The 25663-nt window shown below is 49.0% G+C and overlaps 11 protein-coding genes across 11 annotated transcripts; 4 read left to right on the forward strand and 7 right to left on the reverse strand.

Annotated features, from left to right (window-relative positions):
- On the reverse strand, positions 1-1370 carry EURHEDRAFT_416540 (aldo/keto reductase). Its single transcript, XM_040782984.1, has one exon. It carries the CDS (start codon positions 1249-1251, stop codon positions 118-120), a length of 1134 nt encoding a protein of 377 aa, XP_040634980.1. The 5' UTR covers positions 1252-1370; the 3' UTR covers positions 1-117.
- A 2431-nt stretch (positions 1371-3801) lies between these two features.
- Positions 3802-7586, forward strand: EURHEDRAFT_546969 (putative ubiquitin conjugating enzyme; the record flags this gene model as incomplete). Its single annotated transcript, XM_040787467.1, has 4 exons — positions 3802-3961; positions 4011-4671; positions 4705-6520; positions 6626-7586. 4 exons carry the CDS (start codon positions 3802-3804, stop codon positions 7448-7450), a joined length of 3462 nt encoding a protein of 1153 aa, XP_040634981.1. The 3' UTR covers positions 7451-7586.
- On the reverse strand, positions 7587-8321 carry EURHEDRAFT_245963 (Kelch repeat protein). Its single transcript, XM_040778085.1, has one exon. The coding sequence runs from the start codon at positions 8166-8168 to the stop codon at positions 7722-7724; it is 447 nt and encodes a 148-aa protein (XP_040634982.1). The 5' UTR covers positions 8169-8321; the 3' UTR covers positions 7587-7721.
- EURHEDRAFT_416541 (uncharacterized protein) lies at positions 8023-10153 on the forward strand. The gene is made up of 6 exons (XM_040782985.1): positions 8023-8726; positions 8773-8939; positions 8986-9025; positions 9075-9232; positions 9278-9802; positions 9850-10153. Exons 1-6 carry the CDS (start codon positions 8474-8476, stop codon positions 10105-10107), a joined length of 1401 nt encoding a protein of 466 aa, XP_040634983.1. The 5' UTR covers positions 8023-8473; the 3' UTR covers positions 10108-10153.
- Positions 10050-10959, reverse strand: EURHEDRAFT_245995 (uncharacterized protein). Its single transcript, XM_040778086.1, has one exon. It carries the CDS (start codon positions 10922-10924, stop codon positions 10265-10267), a length of 660 nt encoding a protein of 219 aa, XP_040634984.1. The 5' UTR covers positions 10925-10959; the 3' UTR covers positions 10050-10264.
- Positions 10960-11482: 523 nt separating this feature from the next.
- On the forward strand, positions 11483-12255 carry EURHEDRAFT_406141 (uncharacterized protein; the record flags this gene model as incomplete). Its single annotated transcript, XM_040780443.1, has 2 exons — positions 11483-11846; positions 11873-12255. The coding sequence occupies 2 exons, from the start codon at positions 11483-11485 to the stop codon at positions 12253-12255; spliced, it is 747 nt and encodes a 248-aa protein (XP_040634985.1).
- A 377-nt stretch (positions 12256-12632) lies between these two features.
- EURHEDRAFT_416542 (D-mandelate dehydrogenase-like dehydrogenase) lies at positions 12633-13885 on the forward strand. Its single transcript, XM_040782986.1, has 2 exons — positions 12633-13080; positions 13135-13885. The coding sequence occupies exons 1-2, from the start codon at positions 12768-12770 to the stop codon at positions 13872-13874; spliced, it is 1053 nt and encodes a 350-aa protein (XP_040634986.1). The 5' UTR covers positions 12633-12767; the 3' UTR covers positions 13875-13885.
- Positions 13886-13987: 102 nt separating this feature from the next.
- EURHEDRAFT_389638 (alpha/beta-hydrolase) lies at positions 13988-15661 on the reverse strand (the record flags this gene model as incomplete). The annotated part of the gene is made up of 4 exons (XM_040779790.1): positions 13988-14182; positions 14233-14312; positions 14360-14710; positions 14764-15661. 4 exons carry the CDS (start codon positions 15659-15661, stop codon positions 13988-13990), a joined length of 1524 nt encoding a protein of 507 aa, XP_040634987.1.
- Positions 15662-17090: 1429 nt separating this feature from the next.
- Positions 17091-19122, reverse strand: EURHEDRAFT_465274 (ferric reductase family protein; the record flags this gene model as incomplete). Its single annotated transcript, XM_040785012.1, has 6 exons — positions 17091-17455; positions 17506-17670; positions 17720-18119; positions 18168-18353; positions 18409-18470; positions 18519-19122. 6 exons carry the CDS (start codon positions 19120-19122, stop codon positions 17091-17093), a joined length of 1782 nt encoding a protein of 593 aa, XP_040634988.1.
- Positions 19123-19465: 343 nt separating this feature from the next.
- On the reverse strand, positions 19466-20618 carry EURHEDRAFT_246037 (uncharacterized protein). Its single transcript, XM_040778087.1, has 2 exons — positions 19996-20618; positions 19466-19931 (listed from the first exon to the last, which is right to left on the reverse strand). Exons 1-2 carry the CDS (start codon positions 20447-20449, stop codon positions 19810-19812), a joined length of 576 nt encoding a protein of 191 aa, XP_040634989.1. The 5' UTR covers positions 20450-20618; the 3' UTR covers positions 19466-19809.
- A 170-nt stretch (positions 20619-20788) lies between these two features.
- On the reverse strand, positions 20789-23848 carry EURHEDRAFT_518478 (basic helix-loop-helix domain-containing protein; the record flags this gene model as incomplete). The annotated part of the gene is made up of 2 exons (XM_040786682.1): positions 20789-20927; positions 20961-23848. 2 exons carry the CDS (start codon positions 23846-23848, stop codon positions 20789-20791), a joined length of 3027 nt encoding a protein of 1008 aa, XP_040634990.1.
- Positions 23849-25663: the final 1815 nt, after the last annotated feature.

Raw genomic sequence — 25663 nt, forward strand, 5'->3', positions numbered from 1 at the left:
GTGGACAACATTATTGCTATTGCTGGATTATGGGTTTCCATTCGTGATAGGTGATATATTGCTCAACTAGGACTTTCACCTTCATCAATAGCTATTTAAAATTCTCACGTTTTATGTTTATTTCTGCGAGGTAATCGAATTCGAAGACTCAACCCAGTCAAAAGATCCCAGAGCCTTGGTCAACCACACGTCACCCGGTCCATACGCACCCTTAGGAGGTTCGTTACTGAACAATGTACCACTGAGGAAAGTGTGCGGGAAGCCAGGATCAAATTCATAAGCAGACTCGATCTTCTGCTCCTCTTCCTCCGACAAGGATATTCCAGCTGCAGGCGCAACACCACGGATGTGGTCGACCTTCCGAGCACCGACGATGGGAAAGACGTATGGCGTTTTCTGGAAAACGTACGCCAAGGCAACTTGAAGGAGTTCCACACCTTTGGCCTTAGACACATCCTCCAAAACGCGGGAAACATTTCGATCATGCTCAGAAAGTGGTATGAAGTTTCGTCCATCGTTCTTCACCTCGCGCTCCTTGAATCCTTGCTCGGTCTGGAAGCGTCCCTGGTTCAGAACACCGTACGGGCAGAGACCCATTCCCTCATCACGACACATCGGGATGATATCTCGTTCGAAGTCACGCATAGCAGCGTTCCACATTCCCTGGTACACAACAAACTGTCGCAAACCATGGTCGCGGGCGTACTGGTTGGCTTTCGAAACCACCCACGCCGGAGCATCCGAGATACCCAAATACAGCACCTTACCCGAAGTCACAAGATCATTCAGACCATGCATAACCTCAGGAATCGAAACCGTATAATCCCACCAATGTACATAAAACAAATCAATATAGTCTGTCTGCAACTTGCGCAATGAATCCTCAACAGAAACACGCATCGACTTCATCCCATTCCCACCATAGTTCGCCTGTATCTTCCCCTTATGATGATTTTGATACCCCGTCGTATACTTCGTCGCAATAACCATTTCATCACGGTTCTTCCTCGACGCGATCCATTCGCCCAGCCAGATCTCCGACTGCTCCTCTCGGTAGGTGTTGGCGGTGTCGATGAAGTTGCCACCTTGGCTGTAGAAGTAGTCTAGGATATCGAAGGCGGATTCTTTGCTGCATTCGCCATAGCGCTCGCTGTTGGCTGTGCCGAAGGTCATGGTTCCGAGGCATAGTGGGGAGACCCGGACGGAGGCCGTCGGGGCGAGTTGGCGGTAGCGGCTGAGTGATTGGGACATTTTGTAGTAATTTAATTGATTGATCATTGAATATGAATGCTTGAGTAGAGGGCATGCTTCTTTTTATATACGCGAACATGTGCATTACAACATACTCTGTCCTGGATTAACTCCGGTTTAATTCCGTACGACGATGACAGTAGAGAATTTCCCGGATTTTGACCCGCTTGAATGCCTCCAATACCGCCATTGATTAGCCGATATACGTCACGCTTATGCAGGGTGCTGACAGCCTTCGACCGGAGCTCCGATGTATTGCCGGTTAGTTTTTTGTGGAGAGTGGGTTAATGAGCGATTCTTTCTAATTGCTGATTGGTATTGTCTATGAGATGTAGGACGATCAGAGCCAAGTTCAATATATTGTTTATTCAATCATCGCTTGCCATAACTTGTTCCAGTTGTCTGGATACTAGATTGCAGTGTTGCACATTTGTAAATTGAGAAGTATACTTACTTGGTCACTGCCAAAAAATTGCCGGACAGAATAGTTCGCCCTGGGCAGTTGCCATTGAAATGTCGAAATCCATATGACCAACGTGGCTGTTGTTCGAGAATCAGCATCCAGCAGGAATTCTCTTTCGCATTTCTCTCTTCTGCCCCATAACAGATACACACGGTTGGGTTTGGGGTTTCCGCCAAGCGACGTTTCAAAGATATCCATTAGGCGATTTCGTTGCTTTACGTTTCACCGCATGGATACTCGTCGTCCTTCAATTGACCCTCGAAGGCAGACCACCCAAGTCGTATTCTATATCTTACCATAGAAGCTCGAGTGGATCGCTAGGCAAAGCCAGTAATATCATTCCTTTATGGACTGCCACATTAATGCGGCTACGGCTCCATGTGGACTCCATTGGGGTTGTATGTTAAGCTTCATGTCTCATCATGTGGATTTTACTCTTCGAAATCCTGACTTCACGAGATACGACCCTTCAAGGTGCACCAGCTTGAGGGGTCCAGAGGGGGCGGTGTGCGTTTTTATGTATTCAAGGTGAGGCCTAACGGTTTCCTTTCACCTCTTCTCCAGTCCCTTGCGTCTAAAAGCAGCCTTTTCGGCCTTCTTCTACGCCTTTTCATACTTGATCTTGCGTACTTCCAGGGCGACATTGCTCATATCTTTTCCAACAAATGTCCATCCATTAATGCCGCGAGCATAAAGTCCCGGAATGGACTCAAGCGTGAGATTAAAATGTACCATATTCTTGGAAAAGGATAGAGTGTGAGTGCCTCCGAAGTCCTCTTTGGATCAGGCTTGCTCTTTAGCCCATCCAAGGGGTATTTTGCTATGAAATGGTCGAGATTTAAATTCGCTTCTAATGTCGGGAAATAAAGTTCTTGTTCAAAGATTGAAATTCTCGCAAAAGCGTCGTCGATTGTACTAGGCAAGTTAGCCCTCCAGCCTACGACTGTCGGGAGATTGTAACCTAGTTCGTGTACCACGAGGCCTGGAACCTCGCGCGCTACCTTTCGAGTCTGCACATTTTTCCTTGGACCAAGGCTTTCTTTTGCTTTTATCTATCCGGTTGACCATGAAGGCCTGTTAGGAAGTACTTGGTGAGAAACAGTTCCGGGCCACAGACCGTCTCTTCCGTGGGAGAAGGCTGACGGGAGAAAAACTTCTTTTGGCTCTTCAACAGGACTTCATTGCGAGCATCTATCTGTTGTTTATGCTGCCGCGCTAATTATTCCTCGAGAGATATGAAAATTACCTCTCCAGCTTTGACAGCCGCTTCAAGGATGCTCCTCAATTGGGGAGCTGCATCGGACTCTCCAAGCAGAATCTCGTAGTGATGTAACTGATCCGTAATCTACGGCTTGGTGGCCGGCTTGACACAAATGCGCGAAGGATTTGCACGAAACAGCAACTGCAAATCACACAGGGGTTTTCGATGAATGCCGTTGATTGTAACGCCATCTTCGTCATAGTTCAAAGGCCTGTACTTTACCGGCGTTGGTGGTTGTATGGAATGGGTGTCAACCATCGTGCCTGGCTTTGTTGGAGGTCGTTGTTTACGGACGCGCCCGATCGGGGACGTCTAGCCCTATATATGAGCTCTATTTACCCAATTGGGACATTCACGGGTACGGCTTGATTTGCATTGCCCGATGACTCCTGCATCAGCAAAAGGATGCACAAGAATGAGGGGCTCAACCGATTCCAGAAGTGAGAAACTTGAATTCAATACAATGGAGAGACATCTACTATAAACATTACGGGGTGTGCAGCCTGTACACCTGGTATATAATGCTGCATCCACAAACTTCCAATTTTCCTCAGCTCAATGTTGTGTGACACCTTGGACAAGGACAACAGGGTATCTCTATAATCCTGAAAAGGGCTTTGTTTGCTAATGAATGATGCTTGGACAGTAGGGGGCTTCTTGAATTTGCGGATAAAGCTTCGTTGCCTGAACTCCTCATGACCTCAACATTTCGCCTACACGACTTCAAGTCGGGCGTGAAAATTCTGTCACCTACTGAAAAAGTCCTCAAGCCATCTTCATCGATACCACCTAGCAACGCTGTGGTAGCATCCAAAGTCGAGCCGATATGTCTCGCAAGGACTTTCAGCGTGATCTGAGCCAAGCAGCCACCGCACAGTTTCCCTATCTGAGTAATATCAAGGCGGGAGACAACGATGAGTCGATCACATTCAGGTTTTCCCATTGTACAGAGAATATCAATATCGAGTTTCAGGCCGTCATATCAGGTAAGTGATAGCAGCATACTGGGCCAGGATATAGCTGACGTTTCCGTAGATTCTAGCGACTACCCCCGATCGCATATTTACTTCGTCTTCACAACCTCCGATGACATTCCGAAGGGTATTACAACCGCTGTAGAGAGTGTCCAGCCTCTGCTCGAGGGAGCTTCGATCACGAAACTGCTCACTACCATTAGTCAAGTTGTCGAGAGCACCATATACGGGGAGGATTCTTTATTAGACAGTTTGGAGAAGGTGGGCAGTGATGATGAGGTTGAATACGACTATGAGGATGAAGATTGGGAAGCAACTAGCGAAGGCCATGCTCTAGTGCCGATGGAATCTGGACCAGAGGCACGGTCGATGCTCTGTCGTGATCTTCGTGTTGCCAAAGATGCAGGCTTCAGATTGGGATACCTGGGTATTGCGACCGGTTCTGTAATTGTTGCAGTATCCTGCCGCGTCTCCAAACTAGGAATCTCAGAGGACACTATGCAGGCTTGGGATGTCAAGCCGTCGGAGTACTTGGTGTTACTCCTTCGTTATCCGTCAGTGTACCAGAATCTGGATGAACTTCTTCGCAACGCGGGGAATCGAACGCCTTTGCTAAAGATGTATGTTGGCCTTTGCGCTTCATACAAGCCCAGTCATGAAGATGCCATCCGGGTATTTCAAGGTAAAGCTGCGGAACAGCGGCAGGGTGATGGTGCTGCAGGGTCTGGTGCTTCATGCGGTGCTTCGGGCCCCAGCATAAGACCTTTGTTTATTGACAAAGCAATCAACTCTTTGCTCAACGAACGGCTTCTGGTCATTACCAGTTATCGATTGAAACTTGGCCTTTCGTGGACAGGAGCAGAGTTGTACGCCCACCGGTTCCAAGGTAAGCCTTCCAATGTCCAGGGCGAATTGTTAAACGAGTATTTCGAGCCGGACAATTGGAGCAGCGCAACACCGGACTTACTACTAGCTGATCATGTTGCTGATAGCAACCGTGACCAGCCCCGACTCTCACTACCGCTGCTTGCTATGCAGTTTACCCTTCGCCATTTTGTCAGGTGTACCGAGTTCTGCCTTGTCTGTCATTGCAGGGTCTCCACGGATTTTGAGGCTTTGAAACCATACGTATGTTCAAACAGTCTATGCTTGTATCAGTATATGGCGCTGGGAATGGGCCCTAGTCTGGAATACGAGATCCTCTCGCAGCCCTATGTCGTCGATCTGCTCATCAGTCTAGCCTACTCCCGGGCAAAAGCCGGTCGCCTCGAAGATTTCCCTACTGGTCTTGGCATGAAGGTCCCTGGTGGGATCGGATGGATAGAACAACCCAATTATAATCGCTATTATAATCAGCCCCGCCAACAGCCAGTTGCGAAGCCCAGGCCCACCTCAGCGTTGTATACTGCGGAGCTGGACTCGTCTAACCTGGTACTTCATCTTGAACGTGCTGACAAAGTTCCTCCTCTTAAAGTCGGTGACTGGATTGCAATTACGAATTTCGAAAGGGATAAGGATACCAACGGAAACAATGCTAATGCAAACGCCAACAACATCTACCCTTACAACTACCAAGTGAACAAACAGCCTACTGGCCAGGGCCAGTGGCATAGTCGGGTGCAGACCATTGACGACCTACTTATCCAACTCTCGTCTCCGATAAACTACGGCGATCTAGTTTCGGAGCCAAAGATAGACAATTCGAGGAAAGGGAATAAGGATAATGTGCAAACTGTGGAATTTGTGATCTATGACGCCAACTTCGATAACTTGGACGACAATGAGAAGCGGGGAGTGATACCATTACTTCTCAATACCCTACCCAGCGTTGACGCCATGACTCAGTATCTCAGCATGACTCCTGATGGGGGATCTCTTGCCTTGTGGAAAGACCTCATCTCGCCGGCAGCGTTGGACGTGTTGAGATGGATTGTCGCATCAAACCGCTCATTTATTATGCTTGATGGCGATGACAATCCCGAGCATCTCATCCCCGACATGGATGGATATGTCCAATTCCGACTCGTCCAGGGAGCTCCAGATAAAGAGCACAAATTTGAAAACGCCGTCAAAAAGTATACAAATGATTCAAAACATCCGTCCATATTCACCTGGCATGGCAGCGACCTGTGTAACTGGCACAGTATTTTGCGCGAAGGCCTCAACTTTAAATATGTCGCGCACGGCCGGTCTGAAGGCCATGGGGTCTATATGGCTCGAGAATTTACTACCTCCACAAGTTACTGCTCGAATGTCTACGGCGCCTACAATAACTGGTCACAGAGTAAATTGAAGATCTCAATGGTTCTCTCGCTGAACGAAGTCGTCAACGCGCCAAAGCAGTTTGTGTATTCGCGAAGATTCTACGTCGTCAACCAGTTGGACTGGATTCAGCCGCGATATCTCTTCGTCCAGTGCCAGGATGCTCCGCCCAGATCCAAAGCGCCTGGGCCATCCGTTGTCTACGAGCAGGACCCGGCACTCCCGGCCGTCGGCCCCTCTGGGCAAACTCTATCTTTGCCAGCTTCGAGGATCGGGGGACGGGGACAGCAATTGCTTCAAATGCCCAAGGTGACGCAACCACCAGGTTTTCGACATGTCGAGACGAAGCCTGCACTCAGGCCACCTGCGAAGAAGCCATCTACGAAACGAGAGGCGCCTAAATCCACTACAAAGAAGACGAAGCGGCGCCGGACGAAGAATAATGACCCCGGGCCCGAGCCTGAGCCCGAGTCTGAACTGGAACCGAAGCCTGATACTCCCTTAAATGGCTTTACAGCGACCAAGGACGACGATATCGCTAGTGTTGCCACGTTGTGCGAGGATTTGGAGATCCTTTTATCTGACGTCGAGCACGAAGAGCCTGTTGAGGTTATCCCCCCGACAGACTTTGTCCCTGGGACCCTAGACGAAAGAACACTCCCCATGCTCAGCCACCCCGCGTATGCAACAACCACCGCCACCAAAATCCTCCAACAACACCTCAAAAAAACCCTCGAAATCCAAGACAAAGAATACCCCGGTGCTCTAGGCTGGTACGTCGACCCCAGACTAATCAGCACGGTCTACCAATGGATTGTTGAGCTGCACTCCTTCGACCCAGATCTCCCGCTCGCGCAGGACCTCAAAAATGCGGACCTAAAAAGCATTGTCCTCGAACTCCGCTTCCCGCCCCAATTCCCGCTAAGCCCGCCCTTCATCCGCGTGGTTCGGCCCCGTTTATTGCCATTCCAAAGTGGAGGTGGTGGACATGTAACTGCCGGTGGCGCGATGTGTATGGAGCTTCTTACAAATACGGGTTGGTTGCCGACTGCTACGATTGAGAGTGTGTTGCTGCAGGTGCGACTGGCGCTTATGAGTCAGGATCCTGCGCCGGCGAGGCTTTTGAGTGGTTGCAATCTTGATTATAACGCTGGGGAAGCAGTGCAAGCGTATAGACGGGCGTGTAAGGTGCATGGGTGGGGGATTCCACGTGGTTTGACAAATGTTTTTGGGTCTTGATTGGTATTTAGGGTGTGATTTTTTGGATGTCGCTGGTTTGGAATGAGATGCTGAAAGTGATATACCCATGATCGGTAATATGTGGTATCTCTTCTTAGGAGACAGCTAATCTGATCATTTTTTTGGCTTCCTTGGTAACTCTTCCACCATCGTGTAACCTCTCAAACTAATCTTCAAAATCCACACATCCCTCAACCGCTCATTATCCTCTCCCAATCCATCCGGCACACCACCTCTCGCATCAACCTCAACCCATGTCCTTTTCTCGATATCACACCCACACGTCACTAAGCATCTTTCCGGTGTCTTGGTAACCCAATGAACTAGGATCCCGCTTCCCAAACAGCGTAGCTAGGTACACTTTTCCACTGATAGTAACAGGGAGCAATGCAACAACGCTGCGGGGTGTCGGGCCAGATCTCCCATCTGCGGCGAATTCGTGTACACTGCATCTATAGTCCCAACAGAATATGGCCGGCAGTATGTGGCAGCCTGTCACCGCTCGTTGGCGGTCAAGTAATGCTGGACTAACTGGTCTGGGTTTTGTGCACAGCAATCTGCAGCGTTGAGTTTGACAGTTCCCTGAACACATACTCAACAGATTGCTATATGCTATTATCTTCAAATCGTCATTGATAGGGGATAACAAGTATGCTCTGTTTAATTGGAACATCTCGTAGTACATTCCACAAACGGAAACGTGCCTGCCAAGAAACATTCCCAACGTTTCTGTTTATTTCGAATTTTCTCCCCGATTGACATCCCAGAATTGCGTATATTCTGGCCAATTAGTCAAGACTACGATATACAGATCGTTTATGCTTGCCGAGCTGTGCTTTGCCGACACGCTAAGCCCTAACAGGTCCAATGTCAGTTCACCTCGGCGTTGCCGTCCCGAAGCTTGACCTGTGCTGAGCAGCATCGGCCACCTCTGTCCCTGTCCAATGGGGTAGCTCATGTATATTCCTTCGCTCAGTTTGTTGTATTCTTGCATGAAAGTACCCTGGTATCAATTGCGACATCATGACTGCCACAAACCAACCCGCAAACCCCTTCATAGCACGCCGTCTCTACATATCGCATTTCCTGTCAACATGGAACTCGCGCGTCTTCGAGTTCGGGTCCGTGCTGTACCTGGCGTGTATCTTCCCGAATACACTTCTGCCAATGTCTGTTTATGCGTTGGCGCGTGGAGCTTCGGCGGTTGTGTTCTCGCAGGCTGTGGGGTGGTATATTGATACGAGGGATCGGTTGCGTGTTGTAAGAGTTTCTATTGGTATGTTTTCTCACTATGCTGAGAGGATAATGTCTGATGACAGCAGTTTTTCAAAGGTTGGCTGTTGCGGCTTCTTGTGTGGTGTTCTGGTTACTGGCTACGGAGAGGACGGTGCCGGATCTTAAGCTATGGCTGCTAGGGTTGCTTTCTCTATTTGCCTGTGTTGAGAAACTTTGTGATATTATGAATACTATATCCGTTGAGAGGGATTGGGTTAGTGTGCATTTGTCCTATGGCATGCTTATACTGACTGTGATAGGTTGTTGTGGTTGCTATGGATGGGGCGGAGGCTTTGGAAGGTATGCTACAGCTGCTTATATCTATCATACAAGTATTGACGCAGGGCAGTCCTCAATGCGGAAATGCGTCGCATAGACCTGATCTGCAAGCTCGTGGGTCCATTCGTCATAGCGATTATTGATGGGTTCTCGACAGAGATTGCAATTGTGGTCAACTTTGTGATGAATATCTTGTCCATATTTGTAGAATACTATGCTATCGAAAGAGTGCGCCTTCCAGTCCCTTTATCTAGAAATACTAACACACCGCAGGTCTACCAAATGGTCCCGTCTCTCCAAGCCCCAAAACAACCCCCAACCCCCACAAACGAACAAACATCAATAACAACCGGCCACCAAGTCACCCGCTGGTCAACCAAATCCTTCCTCCTTGAAAGATTCCGCGAATCAACACATTACTTCCAACACAGCGTCTTCCTACCCTCATTCGCCATCGCCCTATTAAACTTCACCGTCCTCTCCTTCTCAGGCCGCATGGTCGCATACCTCCTCTCCGTGGGGTATAACTCATATGATGTTGCAATTGCAAGAAGTGCGTCTGTTGCAGTTGAGATATCAGCGACATGGGTTGGACCACTCCTCATGTCGAGGATTGGGCCTTTGAGGGCGGGTATGTGGTTATTGAGTTGGCAGACGGTGGCATTGGCCGGGGCTGCTAGTGCATTCTTTGTGGTTAAGCCGGAGATTCTGGCAGCGACTGCGCTTGTGGCTGGTACAATAGTCAGCCGTGTCGGGATGTGGGGGTTTAGTCTTAGCGCGCAGATTATCGTGCAGGAGGTTCGTTTCTTTCCTTCCTGTTACTGTCCATAACTAACAGTGTGTAGGGAGTCGAACCAGAAAACAGAGGCTCGTTCTCCTCGACAGAAGCATCATGGTATAACACATTCGAATTACTTTCCTACGCCACGACGATCTTCTTCTCACGACCAGATCAGTTTCATTGGCCTGTTTTGATGAGTTTTATCGCTGTGTCTACGTCGTGTAGTTTGTATGCGGCGTTTGTTAGGGAGAGGACGAAGTATTTTGGTGGGAAGAGGGATGAGACATTGGGGACGGAGTTTGGATATGAGGCTTTGCCTTAGGTGGTTTAATTGTTGCATTATTAGTGTTATAAATTAACTGGTCACAATTGTACTTTTATAACTCTTTCCACGGTACACCATTATATAAATACCCCGACACCAATTCTCTTCTCCAAAACCAAGTAGTAACTGGCTCATCAGCCACTCACATAGTCGCCTAACCCATCGGATAGTTACTATCATCAAGGTCATCCACATCCTCAACAGATGTCACAGGACCCTTCTCCGACGTACCCAGCGCAAGAAACGGCGCAGTTTGCTCCTGCTGTAAAGCTCTGCTAGCACGTCTGTCCACCCAAACCTTCCGAATCGTACAGCCAGTCACCCAGAAAACCGCGAAGATCAAGAGCTTCGGTACCCAGGGACGGTCCGTTAAACTCGGTGGACTGTCAACGGACGAACAGCGCAGCTTGATATCCTCGGAGTCCATGTTGGGATCGGATTCGACGATGTCACATGTCACCGTCTTATTTCTGATCCGCGAGACGAAAGGCGTAACCTCGGTTTCGTAGGAAGGTTGCAAGATATCGCCAATCGCAGAGTCAGCTCTCAGACAGAAGACGGATGAGCCGAATGACTCGGTTTCAGACCGTAAATTGCATTCGACTTTGGAAATCGAGAGGGTATTGTCTGAAGCATCGCTATATTTCTCATCGTTCTCGAATGGCTGAAATTCAAGCGGAATAAGCTGCGCACGGAGCTGGTGGATGGTCTCATTCGAGATGTCACATCCATTGGTAGGAGTGACGTTAATGGGCGCAGCCAAAAGCTGCCCGCAGAGACCCAGGGCAACTGATAGAAGATACAGGATATGCATATCGCAATTTCTGTTGTGAAGTTGTTGAATTGAAAATGAGGAATGGGGGTGTTTGATTTTTTATGTCAGTGATCGATGACGTTAAGACCCGCTGGGTTGCATTAGCGCCGGGAATCGATAATCTTATCCGTCTGGCGGCTTGGCGGTTCTAGAATGGGAGTTTGGTTAATGGAGAAGTCATTATGGGCTGTACGGATTTAGGGACTGGAAGAATTTGGTGTTTGTAGATTGTGTTGGTGTTGGGGAGTGAAAGAAGGCGTTGTTGGTAGTACGCCGGGGAGTTATTTGGGATGTATTTGTTTCGACTATTGATGGCATATAATTCCATTCTTTGAATAATTCTGTCGACGCATTCTCTAGTTGCCTGGTTTTCTCTAATGGTAGACATTACATCAGAGTGAGTGCAGATATTACCATAAGCTTATCACATCTATACAAGGCTAGTGTCTGTCCAGGCAGCGTGTCCATCAGTCGAAGCTCGAATCCTAGCTAGCTGCAAGATATTTTGGCCGGCAGAATAACTAATCCTGATAGCCTTTATAGGAGATAGCCCATACCATGGTCCATTATCTCTGTACCAGTGATGGTCAAACACTTCATGATCCATCTTCAAGAGGCATTGCAAAACGGCGAATAGAGTACAGGCGGAGCGTCCTTGCCTACTGTATGGAGGTTGGATATGGCATGCCCGGCCTCAAGTCTCATCCCTTGCGACACATGAAGACGTTTGCCGACGCTTTTGATGTTCAACGGATCCTGGTCATAGCAAAGGAATTCCTCACCAATCACAGCAGCTGTCTTCTAGAATCCGAGTATTCTGATTTTATACGCGGGGAATTGGAAGGTGCTATGGAAGCGAACGGAGACTTTTTAAGCAGTCTGATTTTCTGCAGGGCTTTGGAAACCAGTTCATGTTTGACAGGTTCGTGGTGGAAAGCATGGTGTCAGTGTCTTCGAAGAAGATTCCATCGCTCAGCAACGAGAATAGGGCTCTGAAAATTGTCAATGAGAGCTTGCACGAGGACAAGGATGAGCCAAACTGTCCTCAGAAACTGGGACCTGTATGGCCGCGGTTCCTTTCAGTGTCCGGTAATTATGAGTCCACCGTTGTCCGTCCGGGGTCCGCAGGATTGATTGGACATGATCGCTCTGGAGGGTTATCAAGTGATGTAGAACCGGTAGATACTGGCCTTGGGTTCGTCAATATTCGGGAAAACAAGGAAGTTCAGAAACATAGCCAAGTTATGTGGAAGCCAACGCATGAACACGTTGCTCAAGAGCTCATCACTGTGTGCTCGGTTACTTCCCCTCATTTTTTAGTTTACGTATAGCTAAACCCATTGCTCATTTCGAACTTCTATATCATTCAACCGGACAGCTGTAATATATACATCTGGCTAATGATATTCCACAATACAAACATCAGACATAATCGAGTAATATTGCCCGAATGTAAACAGTACAATGTTCAAGCCACACCGATTAATGTCCAAAACCAGTCTAGCAACGAGGCATGTTGACAATCTCCGAATCGGGCAAGTCTGAGGCCATCTCGGGATCTGGATCCCCGCATTCCTCCACACTTCACTCCCATAATAACACTGGCCAAACACACTCGCATCGTTTCACATCCCTTCTGAGTGCACCGAAAATGCATGTTACTCCGCATTTCAACCGGCTATGTCCTTGAGGAACTCCTTGCCCGGTGGTCGGATTTGCATCGGCAATCGGCCTTTGACGGCAATTGACCGCGCATACACCTGGTATATCTAGCCATTCCGCGCCAGCGACACAAAATAACTGAATTGTTCAAGCCTAAACTAAGTCTAAACAGAAATTAAAGATGGCCAAACTCCGCGTCCTCCATATTGGCGACAACATCAAGTACAACCACGACGTCTACCAGCGCTTCGCGTCAGAATTCGAACTCATCCAACCTACCGCCGCCGAGCGCCAGCGCGATGAATTCATCCGTGCTTTGAAAGAGCGTCGCTGGGGTGACTTCGATGCCGTCTTTCGTCCGTTCTGGAATACAGGTGGTGAGATGGGGAGATGGGATGCGGAGTTGATTCCACTGCTCCCGAAGTCGGTTAAGGTCATGGCGTCCGCAGGCGCTGGCTATGACTGGGCGGATGTGGATATTTTTGCTAAGCATGGTATGTCTTCTTTCCCTATACGATCGAGAAAAGACAGTTAGCTAACAATAACAGGAATCGTGTACTGCAACGGCGCAGCAGCATCCTCCGAATCCGTCGCCGACATGACCCTCTTCCTCATCCTCGCTACATTCCGCAACTTTGCCTGGTCGCACCAAGCAGCTCACTCAGTCAACCCCTCGCGCTTCCTCGATGCACACCAGAACTCCCCACTAACTGCCTACAACCCCCGCGGCCGCTCGCTTGGTATCATCGGAATGGGCCAGATCGGATTTATGATTGCGCAGAAGGCATACGCTGCATTTGGCATGAAAATTCAGTACAATGATCTGTTCCGCAAGAGTCCCGAACAGGAGAAGACCGTCCAGGCGACATTTTTCAAGGAGCTGGATGATTTGCTTGCGAACTCGGACTGTGTTGTTGTTGCGACGCCGTTCGCGGGCCAGAAACTCATCACAACGGAGAAGCTGCAGAAATTCAAGAAGGGCTCAAGGTTCATCAACATCGCGCGCGGATCGCTAGTTGATGAAGAGGCGCTTCTGCAAGCGCTGGATAGCGGACATCTCTCTGGAGCGGGGTTGGATGTGCATGATAACGAACCGAATGTGCACCCGCGCCTGGCGAGCCACCCCAAGGTTATGATGATGTCGCATAATGCTGGTGGAACGATTGATACACACGTTGGCTTTGAAAGGTTGGCCATGGAGAATATTGAAGGGTATTTGCTTAAGGGGAAGGCAATGACGCCGGTGAACTTGCACATGTTGCCAAAGGGGCCTGCGAGTAAGTTGTGAGTGCTGAGGCTATTTATTACCGTAATAATATCAAAATAAAAGGTCTTTCAGTTTCAATATAGTGTACAGTTCGTATTTACAGTGGAGCAGTGACAATGCATGGCGGTCGGCAACTAATACCACAACGCCTCATTCCAATACTCGCTCTTCGCATTCGCCAAGTCATCCTTTTCAAGATGGATGGTTGAATTGAACATGATTTGGGTCGCGTTACTGCCGTACTTTGGCCAGTAGATCTTGTCATTCGGCCACATGGTGTTGGGGTTGCCGGTGTGCACGAACGAGAGCAGGTATTTCTGCATTTTCCTCTGTATGTCGTTAGCATTTGCTGATGTGATAAATTTAGATGGTCACATACTGCGACATTCGTATCAACAGGCGAGCTACTACCAAAGCCGCTGGTGGTCCCGTTACCTGAGAGGCTGTACGTGCTGTACCCTGTTTGCCATTAGCATGAACATACCTAACAATGAAGAAAGACATACAGTAATAACTCTGATCAGTCCCATGTGTCGCCTTCCCTAAGTCAACCATACCGTTCCACGTCTGGTTTTTCAACGCCCTCGTCAGCGCATAATCATGCGCCGTCATGTCAAACGACTGTTTCATATCCGCGAACCGCAGGCCTGGACTCGAGTAGTCGGTTTCCGGGTATAGTTCTAACAATCTGTCGACGACGTCGTTGGTTATAGACGGGAAAAATAGCCGAAGTTCTTTGGAGATGTCGGACGTAGTGTTCACACCGGGCCAGGCTTGGCTGTTGTTTTCATGTTTCTCGTGGGTAATCACGAGGGGACCGGTGAAGTTGAACCGATTCTGGTAGAGCTGTGCTTCGTCTGTCATTGTCAACACCAAGCCTATCAGGTCAGGGGCAAGGGCATGAACGTACAAGTATCACCAACAAAATCCCCATCAACCCTCGGCTGCAGCTGGTAATCATATTTCCCAACCACATCACTCGCAGCACTACTCAACTCCTCAAGCCCCACACCCCGCATGCAATCCAAATGTCCTCCATTACACCCCACAGCCGTCGAAACATTCCGCCAGAACATCTCCGCCTGATGATGTCCAGCACCAGGCACATATCCCGGGGACATGATATAAGCCTGGTTATATAATTGCTCCACGCGTCCTGCAAACCGAGTCATTTGGAAAATCGTCTGCGATGCACCGGCTGAGAAGCCTACTGCTGTAATCCGGTTGGGATCACCGCCGAACGCATCGATGTATTTTCTCACCCACTGGAAGGCATGCTGTGCGTCGTAGAGGGCGACGTTGGATGTTCCTCCTTCATGGAGAAGACTGGGACCGTTGGCATTTCCGGTGATTCCGAGGCGGTAGTTGTAAGCGACGAAGATAAATTCTTTGTTCAGAGCGAATAGGCCCTCGGGCGTGTTATCCGATTTGCTTCCGCTGGTGAAACCTCCGCCGTATGACCATACCATGACTGGCAACTTCTTCCCGTGGACATTAGCAGGTGCCCAGATGTCAAGGTATAAACAGTCCTCGGTAGACGCGCAGTCGACGTCTGCGTCGGCCAGGGTGCCGTCGTTAACCGTTTGTTCAATAGGTGGCCATTCTGGTTTTGCGAAGCGGAGGTCGCCGGTTGGGACGGCGGCGAAGCGGATATTTTGGTATTTGTAGTAGCCTAGCGATGCGTTTCCAGCTGTTGGAATGACAGTTGTGTAGTCGAGAGTGACGGAGGGTGTCGGTCGTGAGGTGGATGCGGAGGGGATGGCCGAGGCCACTGCTGCTAGTAGTAGGAGAAATGGGTCGAACCGCATGTTGTCTATATAGTGAACATATAAACTCTGCACGGAGTTTGAAACGGGCAATCCCTGCTACTAGCTACTTATGTACCTGCATACGGTATAATCCGGCTAACCCGAAGGGCCAAGGTACTTCTCGGATAACCCGAGGTTACTCTACGGGGTACACCTTATGGACCCGCCCCCGCTGAACGTGGCCAAAGCTTAGTTTGATTAGTCTGGGGCAGACGACGCGTAGTTTAGTTTTGCGGCGTTATTTATGTCAGACGTTGGTGGTCGAAACGGAATCCTATCAGAAGCGAGTGTATCCAGAGTTTCGGGTCTGAAGTGGCATCAGAAGAATGGCGATACATTGGGCTACAAAGAGAGCTCGTATGTCATAATTGGCTACTGTAAAAGTTGTGAGCAGAAACAGTTAATTCAACGCCCCTCATGCTACCGGACTTGTCATGTTGTCCCTGATGGGTAGATATGATAATGATATGGTAAAAGAGATGTGATTTTTATGAACTTAATTAGAGTGGAAACAACGAATCTGTAGGCAGAGACCCCACGAGCTCACTGACATGTAACTCAGCACTATTTTGGGGTAAAAAAACCGCATCAACCACCGATGCAGCTCCAACCATAAATTCGAACCCGGACACCACCACCGATGCTCTCATGCATTACGCGAAGCTGAAGTTGTGCGGATTCAGCGGCTCATCTGTGCCCTGCCAGCCGACTTTTGGTTGGTTTGAGTCATATTATGAAGACGTCACATGCGTGGGTATGTTTTGGATTAAAGATGATCGGTCAAATTGTGCACACGGGAAATCCGCTGCTTTTTTTTATTCGGCAGTATTGAAGATATGACTACATCCTGTTAACGACAGACCCGAAAATACAATGCAAGAGTAGATTTCAACTGAGCCTAAGAAAAACTTACTAGCAAGTTATTTTATACCTATCCAATTTCCCCATTGGTGATCTATCTACTTACTGGCCTTCGTGGAACGGATCATCCTAGTAAATAGGGCTCCGCTCTCACTCCGCTCTCGGCGCTTCACGGGTGATACTATTAGGGATCTTCCTATACCAGGGTCCTGCACCCCGGATTCTATAATACTCTTCTAGCTCTATTACCTTGGACTGTATATTGAATAGTGCGCTTCTTGGTGGCAAATGTTGGTAATATTTGTTGGAAGCCTACCGGAAGCGGAAGTTGGCCTGTTTTTTATACATCCCCGAAGGGTAAACAAGCTATTTGTACCTAGAATCTTCAGAGTCCAAATCAAATAGTTAAGCCAAGAGAGTGTTATTGCTAACAATCCACAGTATATAACATAATATAATATCAACAGGATATCCAGAAAAGAAAGCGGACAACAAGAGCGTAACACAATCAGGTGGTATTAAACAAAAACTCACGAAGCAGTCAAACACAGAAATCCAGAACAGAAAACTACCAAGAAAATGACTCTTCATACAAATCAACAACCGTCCCCCCCTGCCTCTCCCGAACAGCCCTCCTAACATCATCCCCCATCGCCCCAGGCCCACAAACACTAACAGCCATGGCACCGACCTGATACGCCTTTGCGTTTTCCAGGATAAACAAAAAATCCGGTTTTCCCCAATTAATCGTTACCGGAATGTTGGGAGGCGCGTGGTGGGCCCAGGGATTTGAGAGGGTCACGTATTCGTCGGTTGTAGATTGGGGGGCAGTTATGTAGATGTGAATTGAGAGGGTTATAGTGGTGGTGTTGGAGCGGAGGGTGGGGTGGGACATTAGGGTGAGCATCCATGATTGGATCCAGGTTAGGTGGTCTGCTTGTTTTAGTAGAGTTCAATGGAGAGGGGGCTATATCAAGGCGTACCGATGCTTCGGACAACCCAGATCAAGCTCACTTGTCGGACTGCTGTGTGTTTGGGTGTAAAGAGAGCACTGACGAACTCGTGTAGATACGATATCGGATGTGTGATTCCGATTCCCCCTGCAATAAGAAGAACTGTTCCATAAGAGGAGAGAGAATGAAGTCCACCTAAGCGCATCAGCATATCCATCCCAACTAAGAAAAGAGGTAATCCTACCAAACGGCCCTTCCGCAAGAGCAGTAACTTTCAAAGACCCATCAGTAGTCCTTCTCGCCTTCTTGAGTAATTTCTTCGTGAACCCATCCCTCCCCTTAATCAAGAACGACATTTTATGCCTTTGTGGTGCGCCAATGAGCGTATTGAGTGAATCCCCTGAGCTGCGTTTCTCGTTTACATCGGTGCAGTCCATTGATGTCCATGCGACGGAGAATGGATGTGACGTCCATAGTCCTAGTGTCGGAATGTATAGGTAAAGGTACTGACCGGCCTTGAAGTTCCATGTTCGGGCCATTGCGACGTCGACGCGGGCTACGTCGGCAGGGAGGATTTCGATAGTGGCTGTTGTGAATTGCTTTCCACAGTTTCGCCAGAGGAGGCATGCTCCTCGTGCGGCCCGCTGCTGAGGTTAGCACTGTAGTTGTGATTGTAGAGAAAGGCAGCGTACCTCAAGACCCCAAAGAATCACAGTTCCGAGAAGAACCCGCTGCTGAAGAAGATTCTTAAGATGATACCACAATGCCACGAAGGACATGATAGCCAAAAGTATATGCAGATGAAGAAACGTCTCATACCATGCATGACGCAGCGCCGACATGGCTTGGAAGAATATTAACACGAATCCGATCAATGCCTATCAGTTGAAAGTTAAAGATATATCCCATATCGATTGACAGACGATCGCTCACCACCAATCCGTATATATAGAAAGGTTCATTCCACATCATATGTGTCATTTCACCCATGCTCACTACACTTTTTAGTCTGTGACTCTCGCGGAATTGGCATAACTACTCACTCAAACGAGCCTTTCCGGCAACCACACAAGCCATATGAACCGCTGCCTCCACAGCCATAATCCGCCCAATCCAACGATGAAGGAGATTAAACGCGTCAAACGATATGCCCAACAGCGGAATAAAAGGGTTATTCCGACCTGCCGTTAATACCAAAGCGGGCGAGTTCATCACGGCCAAATGTCCAGCAGCGTACTTAAATTGGAACATCTTCTCTTGAAAGTCGACGGGCCAGTCGATCAGGCAGAAGAAGAATATGATATTCAACGTGATATATCCAAGCAACACGCCGACCTCTAGTCGTAATGGTACCGTGCCCATGTGCAGTCGGCCCATGAGCTGGAGTTCGCGGTTATGGTGAGTCGAAAATAACGGCGCGTACAGAACATGTCTCTTGAATTTGGCATGAAATCCGCTAATCTTGGTGTATTTTGACTGATCTCCGTTTCGAAGTATCCCACGCAGACGTCGACGATGTCGTATGAGGACACCCATGCGGCAAACGAAAGAAACACCCACCGCACCAGCCAAAACGTAAAGAGGTGTCGCCAATGCCGGGTTCATCGGGGGTTCCCCCTTCCCTGATCCTACCAGTTCTACCCCCATTTCATATAGTTTTGACCAAAAGCACTCGTACGCTGAAGAAGGTAAAGGTTAGGGGCGAATCCAAAGCAGGCCAGCAGCTGCGAACACAACCGCTCTAGGTCAGCAAGCAGGACCAACTTTGACGTTTGAGCGATTCGCAAGAAACGAGGAACAGGAACTGCCATTACTAACCAAGAAGTCTGCTGTGTTGGGGTAAGACCCTATAAGAGAGTGGTGTCATGGATGCCATGCAATTTCTATATCAACAAGTTCGGGTGACTATCCAATCACTCCGTTTCCATCACCGGGCCGGATGACGAATGGAGCTGTCACACACGAGCTTTCTTCCATACATGGAAAGAGGAGGAAGTGCAGAAAGCATCCATTGGCGGGATGCAACCCCAGGAATGTGGGGGACGGGCAAACCTGTCTTTCATTGTTGAGGAATGCATACTAGTCACGAGGTCATAAATTTAAAGCGCTCATGAGTAATCGATTAAAATAAAGAGTATACGAAAAGAGCGAGACAAATAAGGCAGCACAGACCAATTCAGGCTTGCAGAAAGGGCCGCATAAGGCAATGTTGACTGCGACGAAACCGCGCTTCCGGAAGCGGAAACTAGGCAAAACGCAGGGATGCGTGAGTTCAAGCCCCATTCTTAATAGAACGTGATACTGCAAGAGGAAAGAGACGTACATAGTCGTACGTCAACCTTTGCTTGCTAATTTGTCATTCTGAACTGACCGGGTTGTGATATCCAGCCAGTCATTGCCAAAGCAAGGACATAGAAGCTTGCATACTACGTCGCTGAATTTGGTGTACATCTGCACTATGTTGGTTGGGAAAAGATCAGCATGCCAATATCATGGATATCGAAAATTCCAGAGACCAACCTTGGTGCTGGATCCGGCGGCCCGAGGTCGGATTGTAACTGTGGTAACCCGAGAAACTTTGAAGCCATTTGGGTTTGCTCTCCCGTGCAGAGCCAGAATCTGCCGCAGAAAATGGCCTGGACAATGTGTGGTAACCAAATCGTCGGGTTGAACACATCGGTGAGTCCGAGGATTCATAGCCAATTCGCTCCGTATGGCCCTGGCCCGTGTTTTCCGAGCCGCGGATATAGATTTGGGGCAGAAACATATTGCCGTCTGGCCGCAAGCGGATAATATACTCGCATCCTAGAGGATTCATGCCCCAAACACTGATATGCAACGACGGTAAAAGCGGAAGGTGTCGCCAAAACTTGTAAAACAGCAACGAAACAAGGTATAGAGTGAAAAGTACGGGGCCCAAAAAGCAAAAGGTCATTATAAAATATGTTCGAACATTCCAAAATTGTACCTGCATAAGTAATGTAGAACCCCGAGGCCCAATATCTATCGCCGTGGACAAATGCAACACCAATATCCAAAGACACAAGGTAGCATTACTAGAAAACGTTAAAAAGAGCAAACACCATATCTTGCACCGAACGCACCCGAAATTATGTAGAAATATCCTCCATCATTGGTTTATACCATAAACGAGAGGAGAGATTCCAGAAACCCATCACAATCCATCAGCGCCTTGTATATAGACAAACCTCTACCTTTTCAGCGAGGAAACACTCCTTAAAAAGCAATCCATAAGCCCATAAGACAGCAAAATTATCATTTCATACACATCCGTGAAGATAAATAGCAGAGATCACGACGTCGAGAGGATAGGGACACGTTCGGAGCAAGCGTTTCCAAGTCCTTTCTGATTGTGGCCCTTAGCAGCGTCGCTGGACGAGGGTTTAGATCCTTCAACCTGAGCAGGGACAGTACGGGTCTCCTCCTTCTCACTTGCGACAACTTCTTCAGTCGACTGCTTACACGATTTTCTTCTCTTCTTGTTCTTGCGCCGCTTGGTCTTGAGCTTGTGCTCACGGAGTCGAGAGTAATCTGCGATGTCGACACCGGCACTTTGGCACAAGGACGTGCATTCCTTCTCAACGACATCAACGAGTTCGGACGTGAAGCCGTAGAAAGAGGGGTTGTATGCGTTGCGGGCCCAGTACATTAACTCTGCAGCGACACGGCCGAGGTTCGGGAAGGATGTTGAAGGGGCAACACGTTCGCGATCGCGCACTGGCTGTGACATCTCTTCGTCCGCTTCATCATCGGCAGATGAGGCAGCAGATGCGTTTGGTATAGGCGACGATGTTGTTGAGGAATCTGAGGATGAAAGATAATCCGTATCGGACACGAGCACATGGAGCAAATGGTACACGGAGGCAAATCCCAAGAGAGTCAATTCAACCGGATCAAGAGGTAGTTGGTTGAACCAGTTAATCGCTTTCTGCATCGTGAAGGAAGCAGGGAGAGACATGTCACCGGCCGTTCTGGCGGAAACGATGGCAGCAATCATGGCACAACGGACTGCGATGCAGATTTCCTCACGAACAGAGACAGGGAGTGACGAGTCCAAGAAATTGAAACCGTGGCTCTTCTTGTTCTTTCCGTTGTCACTGGGCAACGCAGCAAGAACAGCGCCAATATTCTTGACACGATCTTGTTCAAAGAAGACGGCCTTCATGACGAGGGCACGCGTGTGAGCGGCTGAAGGTTGAGGGGCCACGTTAAGAGCGAGGGATATCTTGGATTTGAAAAGGTCGCGGCTCTGCTTCGAGTCGGGGCCGCCAGAGCTAGCTTCGAAATACCTCAAAAGGGCGCGCTGCAAAAGGTGGCAAGACCACCAAGCAGCAAGGGCGTCCAGCGATGACTGGATGGCAGGATCCTCTTCCACGATATCTAGAAGCGCTTCATGATCGTCACTTGCCTCCTGCGTTGGGCGGTTCCACGTGAGATTCGCTGCCCGTTGGACAATGCTGTCAATCATGACGTCTTCGCTGTCAATTGAAAGGAGCGCAGCCAAATGACTCGGAAGGGCATCTGGGTGATCCTCTGGCAGCGAGCGATGCATCTGTCGAGCCAGGTCCCACTGGTACCTTGCAAGTGCACGAGCCACATCGTTCGAGATGTGGAAGGTCCAAGAGCCAGGGTCCCCGACTCTCCAGAGCAGGATGCGACAATGAAGCGCTTTCAGCATCATTCTCATGGGGCTACGAGGAAGAGTACCAGCAGCAAAGATGGTCAAAACAAGTCGACTCTTGCTGATCTCCGCATCACCACCTGCTAGCTGAGCATCGATTGCAATGTCCCATGTTTTCACACGGCCTTTCTCATCTTCCTCGGTAACTCCAGTGATCCAAGAGTAGAGCTTCCATCCCATGAGGCATCTCAGAACGTATTCCGTACACCGCGATGTTACGACATACCACTCTCGGAAGAACCGATGGCGCGGGACACCAACTTGCTGGATACTTGTTAACCAGGCTTGTCGTCTGAAGTTGTACGGGGACAAGGACGATCCGGATGAGGCTGGTACTTTCGACGAAGTGTCGGAGTGCTTAGGTTCCGCGTTGAAAAGGTAAACAAAAACCACGAATGCGCTTCCAACGACGAGAGAGGCCAGGATGCCAAAGTGGATGATGGCCCTAGCATGCCACGAAGCCCAGTAGCTCCGAGCCATAGCATTCCAGTATGCTAGCGATGGCGAGTTAATCTGAGGTAAGTATCTTAGAAGGTGGACAGGAACCGCCAGCAGTCCTTTTTCGTTGGATTCCTCCTCGGTGCCCATGCCTTCGAGAACCATCAATCCAGCAAGAGCACCCAGCATGTACTTGTTAGGGAAGTTCGACCGCTTACTGCTGCTGCCACTTGCTTGCGCCGTTCCATTTCCACCAGAAGGATATTGGATGTATGATTGGGACCAGGCGTTGTCTTTTGACGAAGCCTGCATCTTCTTAAAAGAGTCGGGCACCTGGAGCAAACCCTCTGGTGGATACAAGGAAGTCGGAGAATGATCGCTGGGTGCATCCTCAGTATGTGAGAACACGCTCGGAGAGGAGCTCGCCCCTGACTCTGTATAGTTACTTGGGGACGAAACCGAAGCGGCGGATGTGACGGTTTGTTCAGCAGCTTTATCCACCTGGCGTAGTCGATTCTTCAACGCAGTGTTTTCGTCCTCGAGCCGTCTGTTGCGAATTTCCAGATGCTTGATGTAGTCTGTTGCTTTCGACAAGATGGACGCCTTGTTCAACTTGCTGGCTGGTGTGACGCCATCCGCATCTTCATCGTCAAGCAGCGTTCCATTGGTACTCTTGGAGGTAGCTCGTAGACTTGGCACGCTGTCTCGCAATTCGGCAATCTTGTCGTTTAGGTTCGCACGGTATCTCTTCTCAATGACATTGTGGGCCCGCTTCTTAGTCGGCATCTTCTTTCCACCATTCTGAGGGACTCCGCTGACCGTCGATCCATCATCGTCACTGCTCGTCTTTCGTTTCCGAGTCATGCCTAAGGATTCGGGAGAACCGGAAATAGAAGGTTGGGAACGTTGCTGAATGCCGTCACTTGGGGGTATGCCACTCCGATTTCGGCCCGAGGCGTCAAAGGGAAGACTTGGCAGTCCGTGTGCGATGTCGGGGGAGAACTCATGCTGGGAGAAGTTGGCACCGAGCGAAGTGTTCGGTGATGTTAATGAAGCGTCGAAAGGAGCGTCTTTAGGATCCGGAAAAACCTGGTCGTCCCATCTCATCCACTGCGTCCAGTCCTGCGATTCATCGGTAGAGGGGGGGATGGCGTCGGTATGCGAGTTTTTTCTATCGGCGGATTGATCGGGGGAGAAGAGCTGGAAGTCGTTCTCCATGCCGGCGAAAGACATTGTTAGTTTCTAGAGGGAGGCCGCAACTGAACCATGGAGGCACAGCGCGGTATCTGACTACTATTGATAGCAATTGGGAATAATGTCTTGCAATCGTCAATGAGCTTGTTCTAGGTTGAAGTAGAGACTCGACATAGGTGAGTTGACTCACGTCCGAACTGTTGGGAAATGTCACTGTGAAGTAGCAGTACCTGGCAGTGGCGTGGACAAACCCGAACGGGGCGAGCTGCGGGCTTAAAGTCTCGTTTTCGCAAGCGTGGATGTTGATCAGTAGCAATGGAGAGGCGCTAATAAGAGTCTAGGATAAGGACTGTGGAGTCGGATTCAGGGCTGATTGGGTTATCAATCGGTAGCGATGGGGGATGGCGAATCTGCAAGAGTTTCCCGTAGAGCACAGAGAGCTGCAGGTTGTTAGAACGATATTCCTGTGTCTTTCTGGATTGGCATGCCCGTGGCAATCCCGACTTTTGAGTCGAGGATTGCAGTGAGACTCACCAATTGCAGAAAGAGGCTCCGTGGGACGACGGGGGTCAATCAGATCTTATCACAACGCACTTCTGGTCCACTAACGCCGGAACTGCGGGAGCACTGACTGTCGTTTTTTCGTATCGCGTTCTCTGACGCTTTGCTGTTAGTTATCTGTGGCGTGCCTGACAGCGTATCAAACGGTCGTCTAACATCTCAACGTGTTGCCAAAGAGAGTCCAGTTCAGTTCGAGTGCTGACTGAGCGAGTCGCTTACCCGTGATTCTCAGTCGTATGATCGCGGCTCAGGGCGTTCCCGACACCGCTCGTTTTGGTATTACCGTTGTGACGGGGGAATGCTCGGGGTTTGCATAGTTTGCATATGGTATTGTGTACAGTGCTGTATTCAGCATGTTTCCGCGCGAGTGGGTGCTATTGACCAATCATATTAAGGAACAGTTCCATTCCATGGTGACATCACCCTCAAGAATAGAACTCGTGCTATTTTCTCTTTACGGACTGGTCCTACGGGGTATGGTTCCCAATAATTGGACACTAGTAGACTAAAATCCTGGAGTGGAAACTGTTGGTGACATAGGGAGTACAAACATGCACAACCAGGAATGTGCGATAAGATAAATTAAAAGCACGTGACCTTGCCTAGTCCTATTGTCTTATCGCGTATCTTCCTACTATATTGACGAGTCTATTTTAGGACTTCTCATGGTTCTCAACCAACAAAGCTATCGCAAATCGAATAGGTAGTGTTTCAATCCTCGGTAGGGTCTTCACAGATATTGCAAAGCACGTCCAGTTGCAAGGAAATTTCCAATCAAGTCAAGCCACCTACAAACCAACCGGAGAGCACGATGATACTACCAAGTTCCTGCAGAAGACATCTATGTATTTCCCTTATGATGGTAGAATAAATACCATTAAAGACGTGCGGTAATGCGTTTCATATGAGCAGCTACACGAGTTAGTTGAGCATATTGATTATGGTTTCCTCCGTCCGTTGGCAGCTGCCGGCCACAGGGCCGTGCCTTTTCACAACGGCTTAGATGAGCCAGACTCAAAGATATTGCTTCGCGAGCGGTGTCTCGGAAGATAAGACAATAAGCGTGTTGCTACAGGGACTCACGACAAAAGCTAGGATCATAAACCCCAAGGCAAACTAACTGCTATTCTAGAAATAGTTCGTATCTTACAGGGTACCCTTGGATGTCTCAAATGATGCGGATCGGCAGCAGACATGTGCTATTTGAAAGACCATATACCGCTACTTTTTACGCCTGCAGTCGGACTTGCATTTGAGCCATACATACATCAACAGTACTCGGTACGTGTTTAT

Source organism: Aspergillus ruber (genome assembly GCF_000600275.1).
Source record: "Aspergillus ruber CBS 135680 unplaced genomic scaffold scaffold00036, whole genome shotgun sequence".
Taxonomy (NCBI): Eukaryota; Fungi; Ascomycota; class Eurotiomycetes; order Eurotiales; family Aspergillaceae; genus Aspergillus; species Aspergillus ruber.